The 13,827-nt window shown below is 38.3% G+C and overlaps 1 protein-coding gene across 2 annotated transcripts in view; it reads left to right on the top strand.

The window, feature by feature from the left end:
- CFAP61 (cilia and flagella associated protein 61) overlaps nt 1-13,827 on the top strand; it is a 252,631-nt gene that overhangs the window by 149,555 nt on the left and 89,249 nt on the right. For both annotated transcript variants that reach the window (XM_019516128.1, XM_019516127.1), the window contains exons 19-20: nt 8,470-8,568; nt 13,217-13,385. In XM_019516128.1, coding sequence (XP_019371673.1) covers nt 8,470-8,568; nt 13,217-13,385 — 268 coding nt within the window. The remainder of the gene's footprint in view (nt 1-8,469; nt 8,569-13,216; nt 13,386-13,827) is intronic.

Genomic DNA, 13,827 nt, shown 5'->3' with positions numbered 1-13,827 from the left:
ATATTCCTGTATACAACCTGAGGAGCGAGAAGAACATTTACAGGGAGAGGTTCATGCTGTCACTTACCTGGCATTCAGCAAAATAAAAGCTTCAGGCCAGAGGGGGGAAAAAAAAACCTTGCACCATGCTCGAAGGAAGTCAGTTAAAGGTCAGAGTGCAAATCACTTAGCTTTGTGGAAGAATTCCTGATAAGATGTTAGAAGAGATGATGGCTGGTTAGGAAGGCTGAGGGTGCGTGCTGCTTCGCTGCTCCTTTTCTTTGGGTTACAGCCTTTGCCAGAGATATAGGAAAATATCAAAAGCAGAGCTGGCTGGAAATTTGTGATGGCATATTTTTCTGCCAAAAAAATGTTTCACATGAACACTCTGAGGTTGATGAAAATCATATTATGGAAAAACAAAACAAAACAATGCATTTTGTAAAGACCAAATGTCTTTTTTAGGAATGAAAGTTTTCAACTTTCTTGAAAAAATTGTTATAGGCAAAAAAGAACAAAACATTACTCTTTTAATTAAATGCACCAGTCAGTCAACCTGAAATAAATGTTTTGAAAATACATATTCATGTTGTAGGAGATTTTGAATTGTTGGTTCTTTTATCATTTGAGCTGGAAATATATTTTGAAATTCTATGTGGAATAGATATTCTGACTTTTGACCAGAAGGTTTGATTCTGCCTTGAGCAGGGGGTTAGACTTGATGACCTCCTGAAGTCCCTTCCAGTCCTACTTTTCTGTGATTTTGATATTCTATGACCCTCTTTAGCCACCTGGCCAAAGAAGCTATGTTTCGTTGTTGCCGTAGCCCACCTTGGTTTGGTGCTTTTAGACTGAAATGTGGGAAAGAAAAGGGGTAAAGTCTTGGCACTATTAGAGCCAGTGGGAAAACTCTGGCTTCAGATGAAATCCAGACCTATCTTAAGTGGCATCCATGGAAAAGGCTTATGAAGTAGCTGACTACTGGAATCATTTTGATCTCTGCTGTTACTCTTCCTGGTGAACGCAGATGGAGAAGGGGTCTTTGGAGGGTGAGCCAAATACTGCCTGCTGAAGGGCTTATAGAGTCTGGTAAAATTTTGGCTATAAATAATTTAGACAAACTCCCTTACATATCTATATGCCAGAGAAAACAAACACCACCTCAGAATAATCCTTATTGAGGACACTCTGAGATCTGGGAGACCTGGGTTTCAGCTTATGCTGTGCCTGATCTAGGCCAGGGACTTGAGCTCACTCTTGCACAGCACCAGGCACTAGGTATTTCCCTCCCCTGTAAGAAACATTTTACTTTTATATAGACAAATATTCATTGGATCAGCAAGAAACAGACTGACTCAGTAGCCCGGTACTGAGGTGACTCGCCAGGATGGTGGGAGATCTGTGTTCACATCCATGGTCTTAAATCAAGTAATGTAGGTCCTACATATCAGCCCAGTTCTCTGACTGCTTGCTTGTGTACGCTCTCTCTTTCTCTCCTTTTTTCATGAAAAACCTAAAGGTCACAGTTTTTTCCCCTGATGCAGAACAGGGTTGATTTTTTTGTTTGTTTGTTTTTTTAATTTCCAAGTTTTACGTGGTGAGGAAAACAATTTCTTAGCACAAGTTCTGAATAGCACTCAAAATTGGCTTTTGTTACAGTTTTGACAACTGCTAGAGCTTTCATACTTGGACCCACTTTTCTGTAACAAATTCACTGTACAATGGAAATGCACCTTTGGCTTTCCACAGTATATAATATCAAATATTAATGTTAAATTATTTAAATATTAGGCTTTATAAGAGATTAGCCCATGGGTAATCTTTCTTGTTATTCAGAGAATGTATTGTTCTATTTTGTCATTTGCATTATAAACTACTAGGAAAACTGCAAAAGTGTGTAATATTTAGGTTCAAATTAAATGGATTAATGTTGTCTAACTCACTGCACTTTACTTTTTGGTAAAAGGTTACTTGGCTATTTATTTGCTCAAATGATAGGTTTAATGAAAGCAGTTAATTAAATTACTTGCTCAGACAGTTTCTGCTAAGCCAAAACAAAAAAATCAGCAAAACCTAATAAGGAACAGTCTAGCAGATTTGCAAATAGATCTTGTTAAGATGCATATAAATAATATACTAAAACCTTTTTTTACTTGTTTCTTTTATTTTGCTCACAGTAAATTGACAATGTGACCCTCTTTTATTTCAAGGACAAGGATGTTTAGACCTTCTTTTGTAGCTGTCCTCCAGAACCGTGCAATGAAACCCAATACCTCTTACTTATTTCCCTAGATACTCTAATCCTTCCCTACTTTATAAGTATCTTTGAGCTGTTCTTCCCTTTTGTATCCACAGCAACATGAATCCCTGCTGGAATTATTTGCTTCTAAAATGCAGGTGCATTTGTTTAATGTTTCACTGGTTCGAGCTCTTAACTTGAAGACTTTTTCCACAAAATGATGACCTCTGCTTTTACAGCACTTCATCTTGGGCATTGTTTATATACATTAAAACCATATAAGCCATTCCATCTTCTAATAGGTAGAACCTGTTTTCCAGTACCTTTTGTTGTTCTTCTGTTGTTAGGAGCTTGCTTTTAGACAACAGAGAGGAATCCAAAGCCATCATGTATAACCCATTCTTTTGTTAGCTCAGAAATAACGCTGTATGAAGAACAAGTCATATTGGCAGAAAGTATGATGATGGCTAGCAGTGTATTTCAAAGGTGATGCTTATGCATAAATCTGTGTTCAAGAGTCTGCTTTTCATGGATGCTGAGCACCTGCTGTTTCCATTCCTTTTTCAGACTCCTTTATATTTAGAGGTCTATATTTGAATTTAAGGTGCTACCTTAAGGCACACCGTGTCTTTTTGTTTTAAGTAGTTTTGAAAATGCAATTTAAGCTCATTAGTCACTTTTAAAAAACATTTAGGTACCTAGGGACATTTTCACAAACACCTATCTACATCCATCTTTGTGCATCTTAATACCCATAAAAATATGACCCTTGGGCACTACATTTCATTTTAAACTCCTGTGGGGTTTATAACTTGGCTGCTAGAGAGAACTTGGGACTATTCACTTTTAAATACATAAAATTAGATTAAAAAAATAAATAAAAGGTGTATATGTCTATTATGGAAATTCAAATAATGCAAATGTGTTTAGTGAATTGTCATGCTTTATGCCCCTATAACTTAAAACCAGATTTCTGTTTAAAGTCAAATTGTTCACATTATTAATAGGAGGTGCTATATTGACTCAGTCTAGTCTGATCATTTCTTTGATAATGGGCAGTACCAGACACATCAGAGAAAGGTGCAAGAAACAATTATGGAACAGCCTCCCCATGGTGAAAGTTTCTCTTTAGAGCCTTTCACTTAGCTTCTGGCTGATACTAGCAAGATGAGGCTTTATATCCCTGCTAACAAATATTGAGCAGGTTTCTCTTCTTAAGATGCAGAGCAACAATCATTTGCACAAGTGTATATCTGGTCACATTTAAACCACTTTACACCCCTTTTATTCTGGTGCAAATGACTGTATGCACAAGGCAGCACAGAAGCTGACGTTTTTAAAAACAAACTCTGTCTCTAACAAAAGACAATTTAATTACCCATAAATATGTCTAATACATTTCTAATTCTGTGGTGCTGTATGTCTAAGTGGAACGAGTAACGTGGTTCTGTGTCATGTAAAAAGTCTTTTCATGTATTTTTTTTAAACTGTTGCATTTTTTATTTAATGCCTCCCTGTGATCAAAGCCGAGGGTTAAAGTCCTCCCAAGAATACTGGCTAAGAGGCTAATGTGGTAAAGCCATACCAGTTTCTGGAGTCAGGGGAGTGATGTGTCTAACAGTGTGCAGCTGACTTTGACTCCAGGTCATCTGAAGGGATAATGAAGGTATGAGTCTAGGGCTTGAACTCAAGCCTTCAGAGCCATAGCAAGTCATCTTAACCATTCTGCCACTCAAGGATTTTTTTTGAGTAGCTATGGAATTGTGAAATTACAATCCAATAAGGTGAATGTAGAGTGCATGCTCCCTCTTAAAGGGTTCATTGCATTATATTTGTTAATACTGAATTTAATATGCTATACTGCTGTCATTTAATTTAACTTTGATGTAACCCTGGGAAGTTCCTATTTGCTGTGACTTGTGTTGGCTAACTTAAATGTTTTTTAGTCTTCTGGTAAGTTTGACACTTCACTGTTCACCTCCTTTTTGAGATCATTGGTGCATCTACACTTAGTTAATTCAAAGCAATAACCTCCAAAGAAGTTTGATCTGGAGTAAACTACTCCTGGGCACAGCATCTACATGTGCGCCTAGGACAGCAGCAATTTGAGCTGGAGCAGAGCAGTTTACAACAGGTTTGGAGGCACAGGGGGTCAGTCCCAGGCTCTGAGTGGTGGATTGGGTGGCAGAAGGGCTGGCTGGGGCACAAGGGTGCTGAAAGTGTGGAGCCATATGACTAGGTGGCAGGCAGAAGTCTGGCCCCCCTGCTGGTTGGGGTGACCAGGTACAATTTATGCCCATGGTCAGCTTTTAAGCATATATTTAATTGCAGTTAATTACCCCGCTGTAAAATAGTACTGTCCCAGACAGTACTATCTTATGGCAGCATTAATTAGTTTATTGTGGCCTAATAGTATTGCACATGTAGATGGTGATAGTTTACTCTGCGGCTAATGTTTTTTCTACATACCTCTCGGTAGCAGGGGCTCATGAGTGCTGCAGTGCTAGGGCGGATGGAGCATCCCACAGAAGCAAGGGCGGCTCCCCAGTGTGCTTGGCAGCAGACCCAGAAGTGGACCAGAAGCACTTCTGGTCCACTTCCAGGTCCGCTGGGGAGGGTGTAGGGCTCCCTCTTCTCTCCCCTGTGCCCTCCCTGGCTCAGTGACTGGTGCCTCCTGGGTCTGCAGGAGGGGGGGCAGGACCCGAGGTCCCCGTGCGGCCAATCGCTGAGCCAGGGAGAGCGCAGGGGGGTCCCCCGTGCGCTCCCTGGCAGACCCAGAAGTAAACTGGAAGTACTTCCAGTCCACTTCCAAGTTCACTGCTGAGCATGTGGAGGGACCCCCTGCACTCCTGTGGGACACTCCTTGCGCCCCAGCATCACAGTGTTCACAAGCCATGCCCGCTACCTCAAGGTATATAGAGAATACTTTTAAAGCTGCGTCTATGTCTGAATTGTTGATTCTCTGAATTAGCATCGAATCTTCAGATTCAGATTCGGCCAGATTGAATCAGGGACGGTGATCCAAATCAATTAATTGAATCACTGTCCCTGATTCGGGCCGAATCCGAATCAAATAAGGCCCACTTTGCACACCCACCTCTAGTCAAAACGCTAACTAAAATAACTTCAGATAGTTCTTAGTTATCAGCTTTTTGCTGATTGTAGCAGAAAGCTTAAAGAATTCAAGATTTGAGGCAAAAGTTTCCTTGCAAAATCTTAGCTGCTTTACCCCTATAATATCCTGTTCTTCATTGTGTTTTATAATTAACCTTTCAACCAAATTATCTGATATTGAAGTAACAATGGTCACCCTACAATTTCCACCTTTGTATTTAAAAAAATAATTAAAATGTCAAAGAATATGAAGTTTTAAAAGTGTGTGAATATGTCAACTACTATTTGTAAGTATTTTCCCTGTACAAATATTCTTATTAGAGGTGGGACTGGTAACAGTGTCAATGCTTAGGATTGCTCAGCACTTCCCACTATAGGAATCAGGTTTCAGTTTGCTTTTATCTTTGTCAGACTATCTGTTCAATGTGAACTTTTTTTCTGCCAGATTTTTGCCTAGGGCTGAACTTTTTTGGAAAGTTTCCACAGAAATAGTCCATCACTTTCCTAGAACAAGATTAGGGAGTTATATGTATTATGTAAATGTGTTTTAGCCATTAATTTTTTTAAAGCTCTAGCACTTTCATGCTTTGGAGTAAAGGTTTAATATTTGGCAGAGAGGTCATCTTGATGGGAGGAATATGATCTTTGCTGTTCCTATGAAAAAACACCCAAACTGTCTCAAGTCATGAGTCTTTGAAAAATCTCACTGTACACATGAGATCAGTAAGAATGTCTCTCCTGTTTGCTCAAGATCTACTCCCTCACTCCCAGCACTCAGGCAACAAGGAGAAAGATGGAAGAAGGGTGAAGAATAAGGAGAAAACACAGTACTGGAACCAGTTTGGGAGAAAAGCAGATGGGAAGGAACCAAAAAGAAGGATTTAGCAGGGGCCAGGAGTTGGAAGTGCTGGCTGAAAGCTGAGAGAGCAACTGAGAATATGTCAAGAGGTTCATAGGCACAGATGTGAGGAGAAGATAAAAGCAGAAAGATGGGTGTCAGGAGCCAAGCTGTGGTGGGGAGGTTAAGTGGTATGGTGGAAGTAGGGCAGGAGCTGGGGATAGAAAGGGACAGATTCTGGGGAGATGATGACCAGGGGGCCCAGGCACCTGTTAAGGGATAGAGCTACCCATGCAGCTTTTGACAGCTTGCTAAAACTTTGTAAGCAGGCCTCTGCCTGAAATAATTGCCTGCCCATGCTCTAGATTGGAAGGAATAAAACTTGCTGATAACAAAGGGATTTTTTGCCCTTTTTCTTGGGAAATGCAGTGTTTCAGGTTGTTTTAGCTTAAGTTTCTAACACTAAGAAGTTAGGAAACAATGTCTTATGCATCCATATTATAAAACAACCTTTAATAACATGACCACTTGGTAATTTTTCTACAAAACCCCTGCCTCACTGAGTGTGTAAGATATGTAATGTTCTGGAAGTGAATCTCAGGTGTGTGTAATAAGTATGACCTCTATATATGTGGCAGTAGTTTAAAAGTATGTGGTGAATGAGTTCAGTATTGCAGGGAAAGAAAAGATGGTCTCATGGTTTAGTGCCTAGGCAAGTCATTTCAACTAGATTTCTCAATTGGTCACTAATTGTATGCTTCTCATTTGAATAGACAGAGTGACATCTGATATTTCTTAACATTTGAGTGCTTGACTTGGTATCCTTAAGGGTTTTTCTTAAACATAGTTATTGTTTTTAATGATTTTATTGTTTTTATTGTTTAAAATGTATATTACAGCCACACCCAAGTTTGGAGCATGCATTGGGTTTGGCCCTGTACAGCATATAGGAAGACATAGTATGTGCTCTAAAATGCTTCCTATCAAAAGGAAAGTGACCTAGGAAGCAGGACTTAGTTCTACCTGGAAAGATTTGTGTTTATGATATGCTATTACATCTGTTTTCCTGATAATCATATATAAAGTAACTGTGAGGCATCCATCCCCTTTAGTTAATTATATTTATTGACACCACTGCCACAGTAACAGCTGAAAATGAGCTCAGATTATAGATGGTATGTTTTAACATGAAGATGGGCCTGTTTATACCAAGGCCACTGTACATCATTCTGCTCGTGTAAAGTGATCTTAAAGTGAGAGTAAATTCTATTTACACTCCCTTTAAGAAGTGCTATGTAAAATTGCATTTGTGTAAATGAGAATCAGACCCATAATCTGTCTAAATATATGCACATTAAGATTATTTATTACATTGTGCCCTGAGTGTGCATGGAGATTTACAGTAGATGATCCATAATCCAGAATTAAACTATTAATATGCATGTATCGAGTGGCAGCCATAACCTTGAAATTCCTAGGTTTAAGTTTGACCTTTAACTTTGTTTGAATATATTTTTTAAAATGTATGAATAACAAATTAACATTAGTAGATAAAAAGCATACAGTGTCCTTGCTAGCACTGGTACCTATCTGTACTGAAGTTACACAAAGCCTTGAAGATTATAAGGCTTAAATATTCATAATATTTATTTGTTTTTAAATGTCAGATCTAGTTTAGTTTAATGTATTATGTAGCCCTCTTTGTTAATCAAACCACGGTGGGTTGAATTCTCCCTTTTATGTAGCCAAGAACACATGCTATTGAGAAAATGGCAGAATCCTTGGTACCTAGATACTGGTCCATTTAAATGAATTACTTTCTAGAACCATGCTGGACATGGTATTGAAAAACTCTGCTGTTCCCTTGACATATCTTCTTGGTTCCAGTGGGTCTCTTGCAAGATGTGACTGGATTAACAGTAGCTACAAGGTTCTCTAAAGCCCCTGATACTTCACTGGTCAGCTTTCTTCCTTTGGAAACAGAATGACCCGAAGCCCTGGCAAAGGCATATCTTTATTTCTTCCATCCCATCAGTGGGGCTGGGAGTACTCTTGTCATATGTTATCGGATGGTAGTTGGTAGGAGCAAATGATTAATGAAAATACTAGATACATGCATTCAGCCAGTGCTCATCAATGTGGGACTTCAGTTCTTCGGGAATGGACTGGGAAGCCCAGTTGTACTTAAAAAGCTTGATTAAACAGTATATTCAAACAAAATCAAGTTACTGTGATACCAAACTGAATTATAATAAATTGATGCTGATTTCCATATTGCATTTTAATTTTCTTTCTTTAGTCCACACCTGAAGTTTAACAATCTGACCTTGATTTCAACTCATGGGCTTCCAGGAAAAAATCTACCAGGCTTGAAGTACAGAAGATTTTTAATTAACAGGTTTGATTTCTAAATATTTTTGCTTGGACAATATAAAACTTGTGAATGGTTTTGTGACTTCAAAGCACAGTTCTATATAATATACACATAGATGTATCAGGTAGCCTGTACTGAGTCTAGAACATTAGTGCTCAAGCTGTTGGTCCTGCATGGCCTTGGCTGGCCTCTGCTCATTGGGATTGGGCCCCACGCTGGTCCCATGTGCCAGGATCAAGCCCTGAACACCGAGATTGGTCCCCATACCACCCAGGTCTCCTCACAGGTCCAGCAGTTTGGCAGCAGGAGAGCAATGCCACTACTCCCCTGCTGCCAAAGTTTTGGACCTGTGGCATGACCTGTGGGCTGAATGACACAATGCCAGAGGCTGGATCTGGCCCACAGGCCAGGAATTAAGCATCCCTCATCTAGAATATTATTTTTCAGATCAGCTTCTAAAAGATGCTGGCAAAGAGGTAGCTGTAGCTGTTCCCCATTGCAGCTGGTATTCATCTCTGAAATAAGTTGAGCCTAAATATTTGTGTATTATTGGCTAGACAGATGTTGTTAGGTATTATTAAAGTCTCATAGTCAGCACTGCAGCACATTGTAATACAACCAATATCACTAGATTCACTGCTTTCTTTGATTTCTAAAAAGGCAATAGTTTGTGTTTCTTCTAAAAAGGAGATCTCCCATTTAGTTGTTATTTTATACATTCATGAGAGGCATTCCAAAATGTGTAAGATTGTTTGTGCATTTAGTAAGTTTGCAGAACTAACCATAAGATATATAGCGAATGCCTCGGCACTGAACTCAATGGGAATTTTGTCATTGACTTTACTAAGATCAAGATTGGACTTAGTATGAAGGCAGCAATGGACAAGTTACTTTCTTATGAAGTTTCTGCTTCACAGGGAAGGCTATGACAGCCAAGTGTCTCAAACTGATGCAGAATATTGCTGTGCTGTGAGTTATTGTGGGCTTACTTAGAGAAGGGGAAGTCATTATGAGGGACTAAAAATCTGGATAAAATTATAAAATTAAAAATGAAACTTTTTATTTTAAAAATATTCCAGACATTTTTTCTAAGTATGCAAGAGGACTGAGCTCAACTTGTAGAGAATTTCAAACTTAGTCTAACTTAATATAGAATAATTAAATAGGTGATTTACTTTATGAGCAGTGTGCTGCCTTCCTCTTGTCACAATTGCTGATTTAAAAGGTACGTTTGAATAAAATCTTACCTTTTAACATTTGTTTTCTCTCAAGACCATGATACTTTGTGAGATCAAAAGATGCTGTGATGTTGTATATTCAGTATGATGAGTTGACTGCAACATAGGAATTGCCAGACAAGTGTTCCTGTTCTCGTGTCCCATCTCCAATAGCATCCAAGTGGACAGACTGTGAAAGGGAGAATGTTTGTTCAGGTCAGAGTGATAGATGTGGAAAAGGCTCACAGTTAAAAATATTCATAGAAACTAAATTTTCAAGCATCAGCATTGTAAACTGAAAGGATGAGTCAGAAAAAGAAAAAGAAAGAAATAGGAGAAAGAAAGAGGGAGAAAAAAAGAGAGGAAGGAAGGAAGGAAAGAAAGAAGAAGGAAAGAAAGAAAGCTTTTAAGCAAGCAAGCAAGGTACTCAGAAAAATTACAATTTGAAATTCAGCCTGGATTTGGGTATAAACAAGCACACTTCTAAGTTATCTGCTTATAGCTTCACATGACTGTAGGCATCAAAATTGTTTATGGACAGCCGAGTCAAAGAGGTGAATTTTGCATGGAGTTCTGAACACAGTGATGTTATTGATCATGTATACTTCTTGCTGGAATAAATTCCATTGTCTGAATCCAGTTCCTGGCAAAGTGGTAGCTCTTATTCATGGTTTCAGGGAAATGTATAGTTCTCAGCAAAGTTATGGAAGGTCATTGCATGTGCAAAGGTGAGTCCAAGTATAATTTATTTTGCTCTCTGCAAATATGCTTTTGGACACAATCTCCTTTTTTCTTGCTTTCACCTTCACAGGGAAATCTTAAGTGAAAATGACCCTTTTTGTGGTTTTGTCAGGACCAATATCGAAATAAAAATTCTGGATTCACAATATGTATTTCTCATTGAAAATTATGATGATTAACTATTAATTTGTATTACCATAGTAACCAAAAACCCTTCTAATGAACCAGGATGCCATAGCAGTAGGCACTGTACTAAGAATTAGATTGAACTAAAAAGTGTAAGCCTCAATTTGAATATGTAGAGAACAAATCTGTTATCATTTTTTATAGTATATGCAAAACTTTTGTGCCTCTCCATTTGTTTCCACGGTTTCTTTGGCTCCCAGTATGTAGCCATGCCCTGGAGGGGCCATCTATTTAAATGACACAACAGTTCAGTGTCTGCTCACTGAACCTTGAACAAAAAACCTCATTTAAACCAAATGTATGAAAATATTGTGATGTGCACTAATTTAAAACTACCTCAGCTGCTTCAAGAATCCTTGGTTTTTTTCCCTGTCAGAAAGTGACCAGAGTTAATGTAACTGGATAAAGGTTTTTTATTTATCAACATAGTTTCCAAAGAAAGGCAGGTGTAAATCAATATTTTCAGTGGCAGTTACAAAATATCTCTTTGTAGAAAGCTTTGGAGGAGGGTGGGGGTGCATTGGCAAAGTGGTTAGGGTCTGTTGCTATGAATTTTAGAGATGCGAGTTAAAACATTGCTTTGGATTTGTAAATTGTCCCTGCCCCACGCCTCCCATTGACCCAGCTGTGGGTATGTGCCTGGTCATTCCATCTCAGAGCCAAAGGCAGCTGGAGGTAATGCTGACACTGTATGCCACTGGTTACAGAAACTAGTGAGCCTTAACCACAATTGCCCAATGGGCTGTTAGATATGGTTGGACACTGGACTTTGACTTGCTAGAAAACTGTCATTTATAGCTATCTAATCATAGCTAGTCATTAACATATGAAAATAGATTAACAACAAATATAAATAATATAATTAATTAATACTTGAGAATGAAACCTGGCTAGGATTTTTCAGAATCACCTAAAGTAAAAGCACAGGTCTCTGGCTGTCAGTGGAATATGTGCTCCAAAGCACAAAGGGGCTTTTGAAAATCCCAGCCTGCCCTTCGTACGCCTTTTTTTTTTATTATAAGAATTTTCAATGTCTGGGTAATTGTTGTTTTGTAAGGTGCGTTTTTCTTCACTATTTCTTGTTTATTATTTCATTCATGTATTTGTGGAAGAGTCCTGTCTCAATGTCAGATTCAGAGACTGCCACTGAAATCAACAGTAGTATTGTACTGTTGTTGTTGTCATGACCCAAGGAATATGCAAGAAGCAAAATTTGTTGGTAATACCTTGGGAGTTGACTGCCTAACCTGCTTAGGTATTTTTAAATATTGCTTTACATTTCTGTCCGCATCACGAGGTGTTTAAATACTTTTAATATCCTGGCCCTAAGTATCTGAATCATTTTTTAACATTTTACCTAATCTCTTAGAAATACAAAAGGTTTGAACAAAACTTTCAATATCTACCATATAATTTGGCCATTGCTCTTTATTAAACCCTTGCATAACATTAAAAAAAATCACTTAAAGGGGAGCAGTCAAGAATATACTAGTATCTGAAAAAAACAACTGAATTATTTGCAGCTACTTTTTTGCAGCTACTAGCATCGAAGATGTGCAAGTCAAAACAGTAATAAGAATAACTGATTAAATTGTCCAGAATTTTATAGAAAAAATAAGCTTAAGTGTCTTTGATATGTGTTTGTTGCTTTCAAAATTCCCCCTCTCCCCTTTTTTTGGTTGGAAGTGAATTGCTAATCAGTTATACATATATATTTTTAATAAGGATTATCACATTTCCACTCTTACTATAGAAACCACTGTTGAGAAAGGGATTACCCGTTAAAATCTTCCTCTTAGATAACACGTGTGATAACGTTTACCTCCCTCCCGTCAGTGGTGTGCCTTAAGTTGGGCCTTACAGATTGTTGAAGGTTTCAATATTGTTGTAATATTTTTCATCCTTTCTGTTTTGGAAGAAGTCATCCAGAGGGAGATAACAAAAAAACATATATGATGATATCTCTGCCTTTTGCTTACAGTTGTGGAAACAGCCTTCATAGCTGTCTTTGTAGCTTTAAACACTTTTATAGCACACCTGTGTGATACGGTTGTTAAAATACCAGTAGCAACTTCATTATATTAGTGTCCTCACAATAGCTACCACTGGTGGGACTGAATACTCATGATGGCAAAAGTAGGAATTTTTTAACAAAATAGCTTTGCGTAGAGATAGCTGAAGAGAGAAAATTAGCAGATAAGTAAAATATTTTCTTCTACAGGTGCAAAGATCTGACCAGCTTATCAGACTGAAAATTAGATGCACAGTAAAATATACATTTCTGACTGGCTTATAAACTCTGTTATAGTATGAGCCAATGCTGTGAGAAATTATTTGGTTTTAGCAGAAAGTTGTCAATTTGTAACTGAGTGTTTTATAATGAGTATTCTCTTACTATAGACTCTAGTAAGCTCACAGCAAGGGAACAGACTGGAACCACTAGGGGACTTCAACTAACTCACCAGATGTCTAATTAATGCCTGCTGTCTGCTGCTAAAATGTCACTTATAGATATTCTTTCTTCACAGCCACTGTTTTAATGATAAAGATTATGCACTGATGTCACTTTGTTCCTGGGTTAATGTTGTGGTTGGTAAAATGACTGGCATAGACCGAGCTGCCAAACATGTAGTGGTTTCCAAGGGGAAAAAAGTGCCATATGACCACCTTGTTCTCTGTACTGGGCAGCAATATCAGGTAAGATTGTGTGCATAGTGAAAAATGAATGTTTGATGTTTAAAGTGATTAAAGATGAACATGTTTAGTGGTTAGCGCAGGAGCAGACTATTTTACAGCAGGTCTTTATCCATGCAGTAACAAGTACAGTCCTGTCATTCTAAAATAATCCTTTGAGGATGAAGCTCTTTGAATACTCTGGGAATTTTGCCTGAGTAAGGATTGCAGAATTAGGCACTAAAGGCTCCTATACACAATGGAGCTCTGCTCCAATGTGTGCTAATTAGCATGCTCTAGCAGCCTCTTCGTCACATGTATTCAGCATCCCCTCATTTCAAAGTGGCAGTGGGGGCACTTTAACTAAAGCTCATTGAATGAGCTTTAGTTACATTACCCTGCAGCCATTTTGAAGCACGAGATGCTGAATACACATGATGTTTCAGGCACTTTAATTACAGCAGCT

This window comes from Gavialis gangeticus, unplaced genomic scaffold (assembly GCF_001723915.1).
Source record: "Gavialis gangeticus isolate Ggan-Ray unplaced genomic scaffold, GavGan_comp1, whole genome shotgun sequence".
Lineage (NCBI taxonomy): Eukaryota > Metazoa > Chordata > Crocodylia > Gavialidae > Gavialis > Gavialis gangeticus.
The sequence above is the reverse complement of the archived record's forward strand: the minus strand, read 5'-3'. Positions and strand labels throughout refer to the sequence as shown.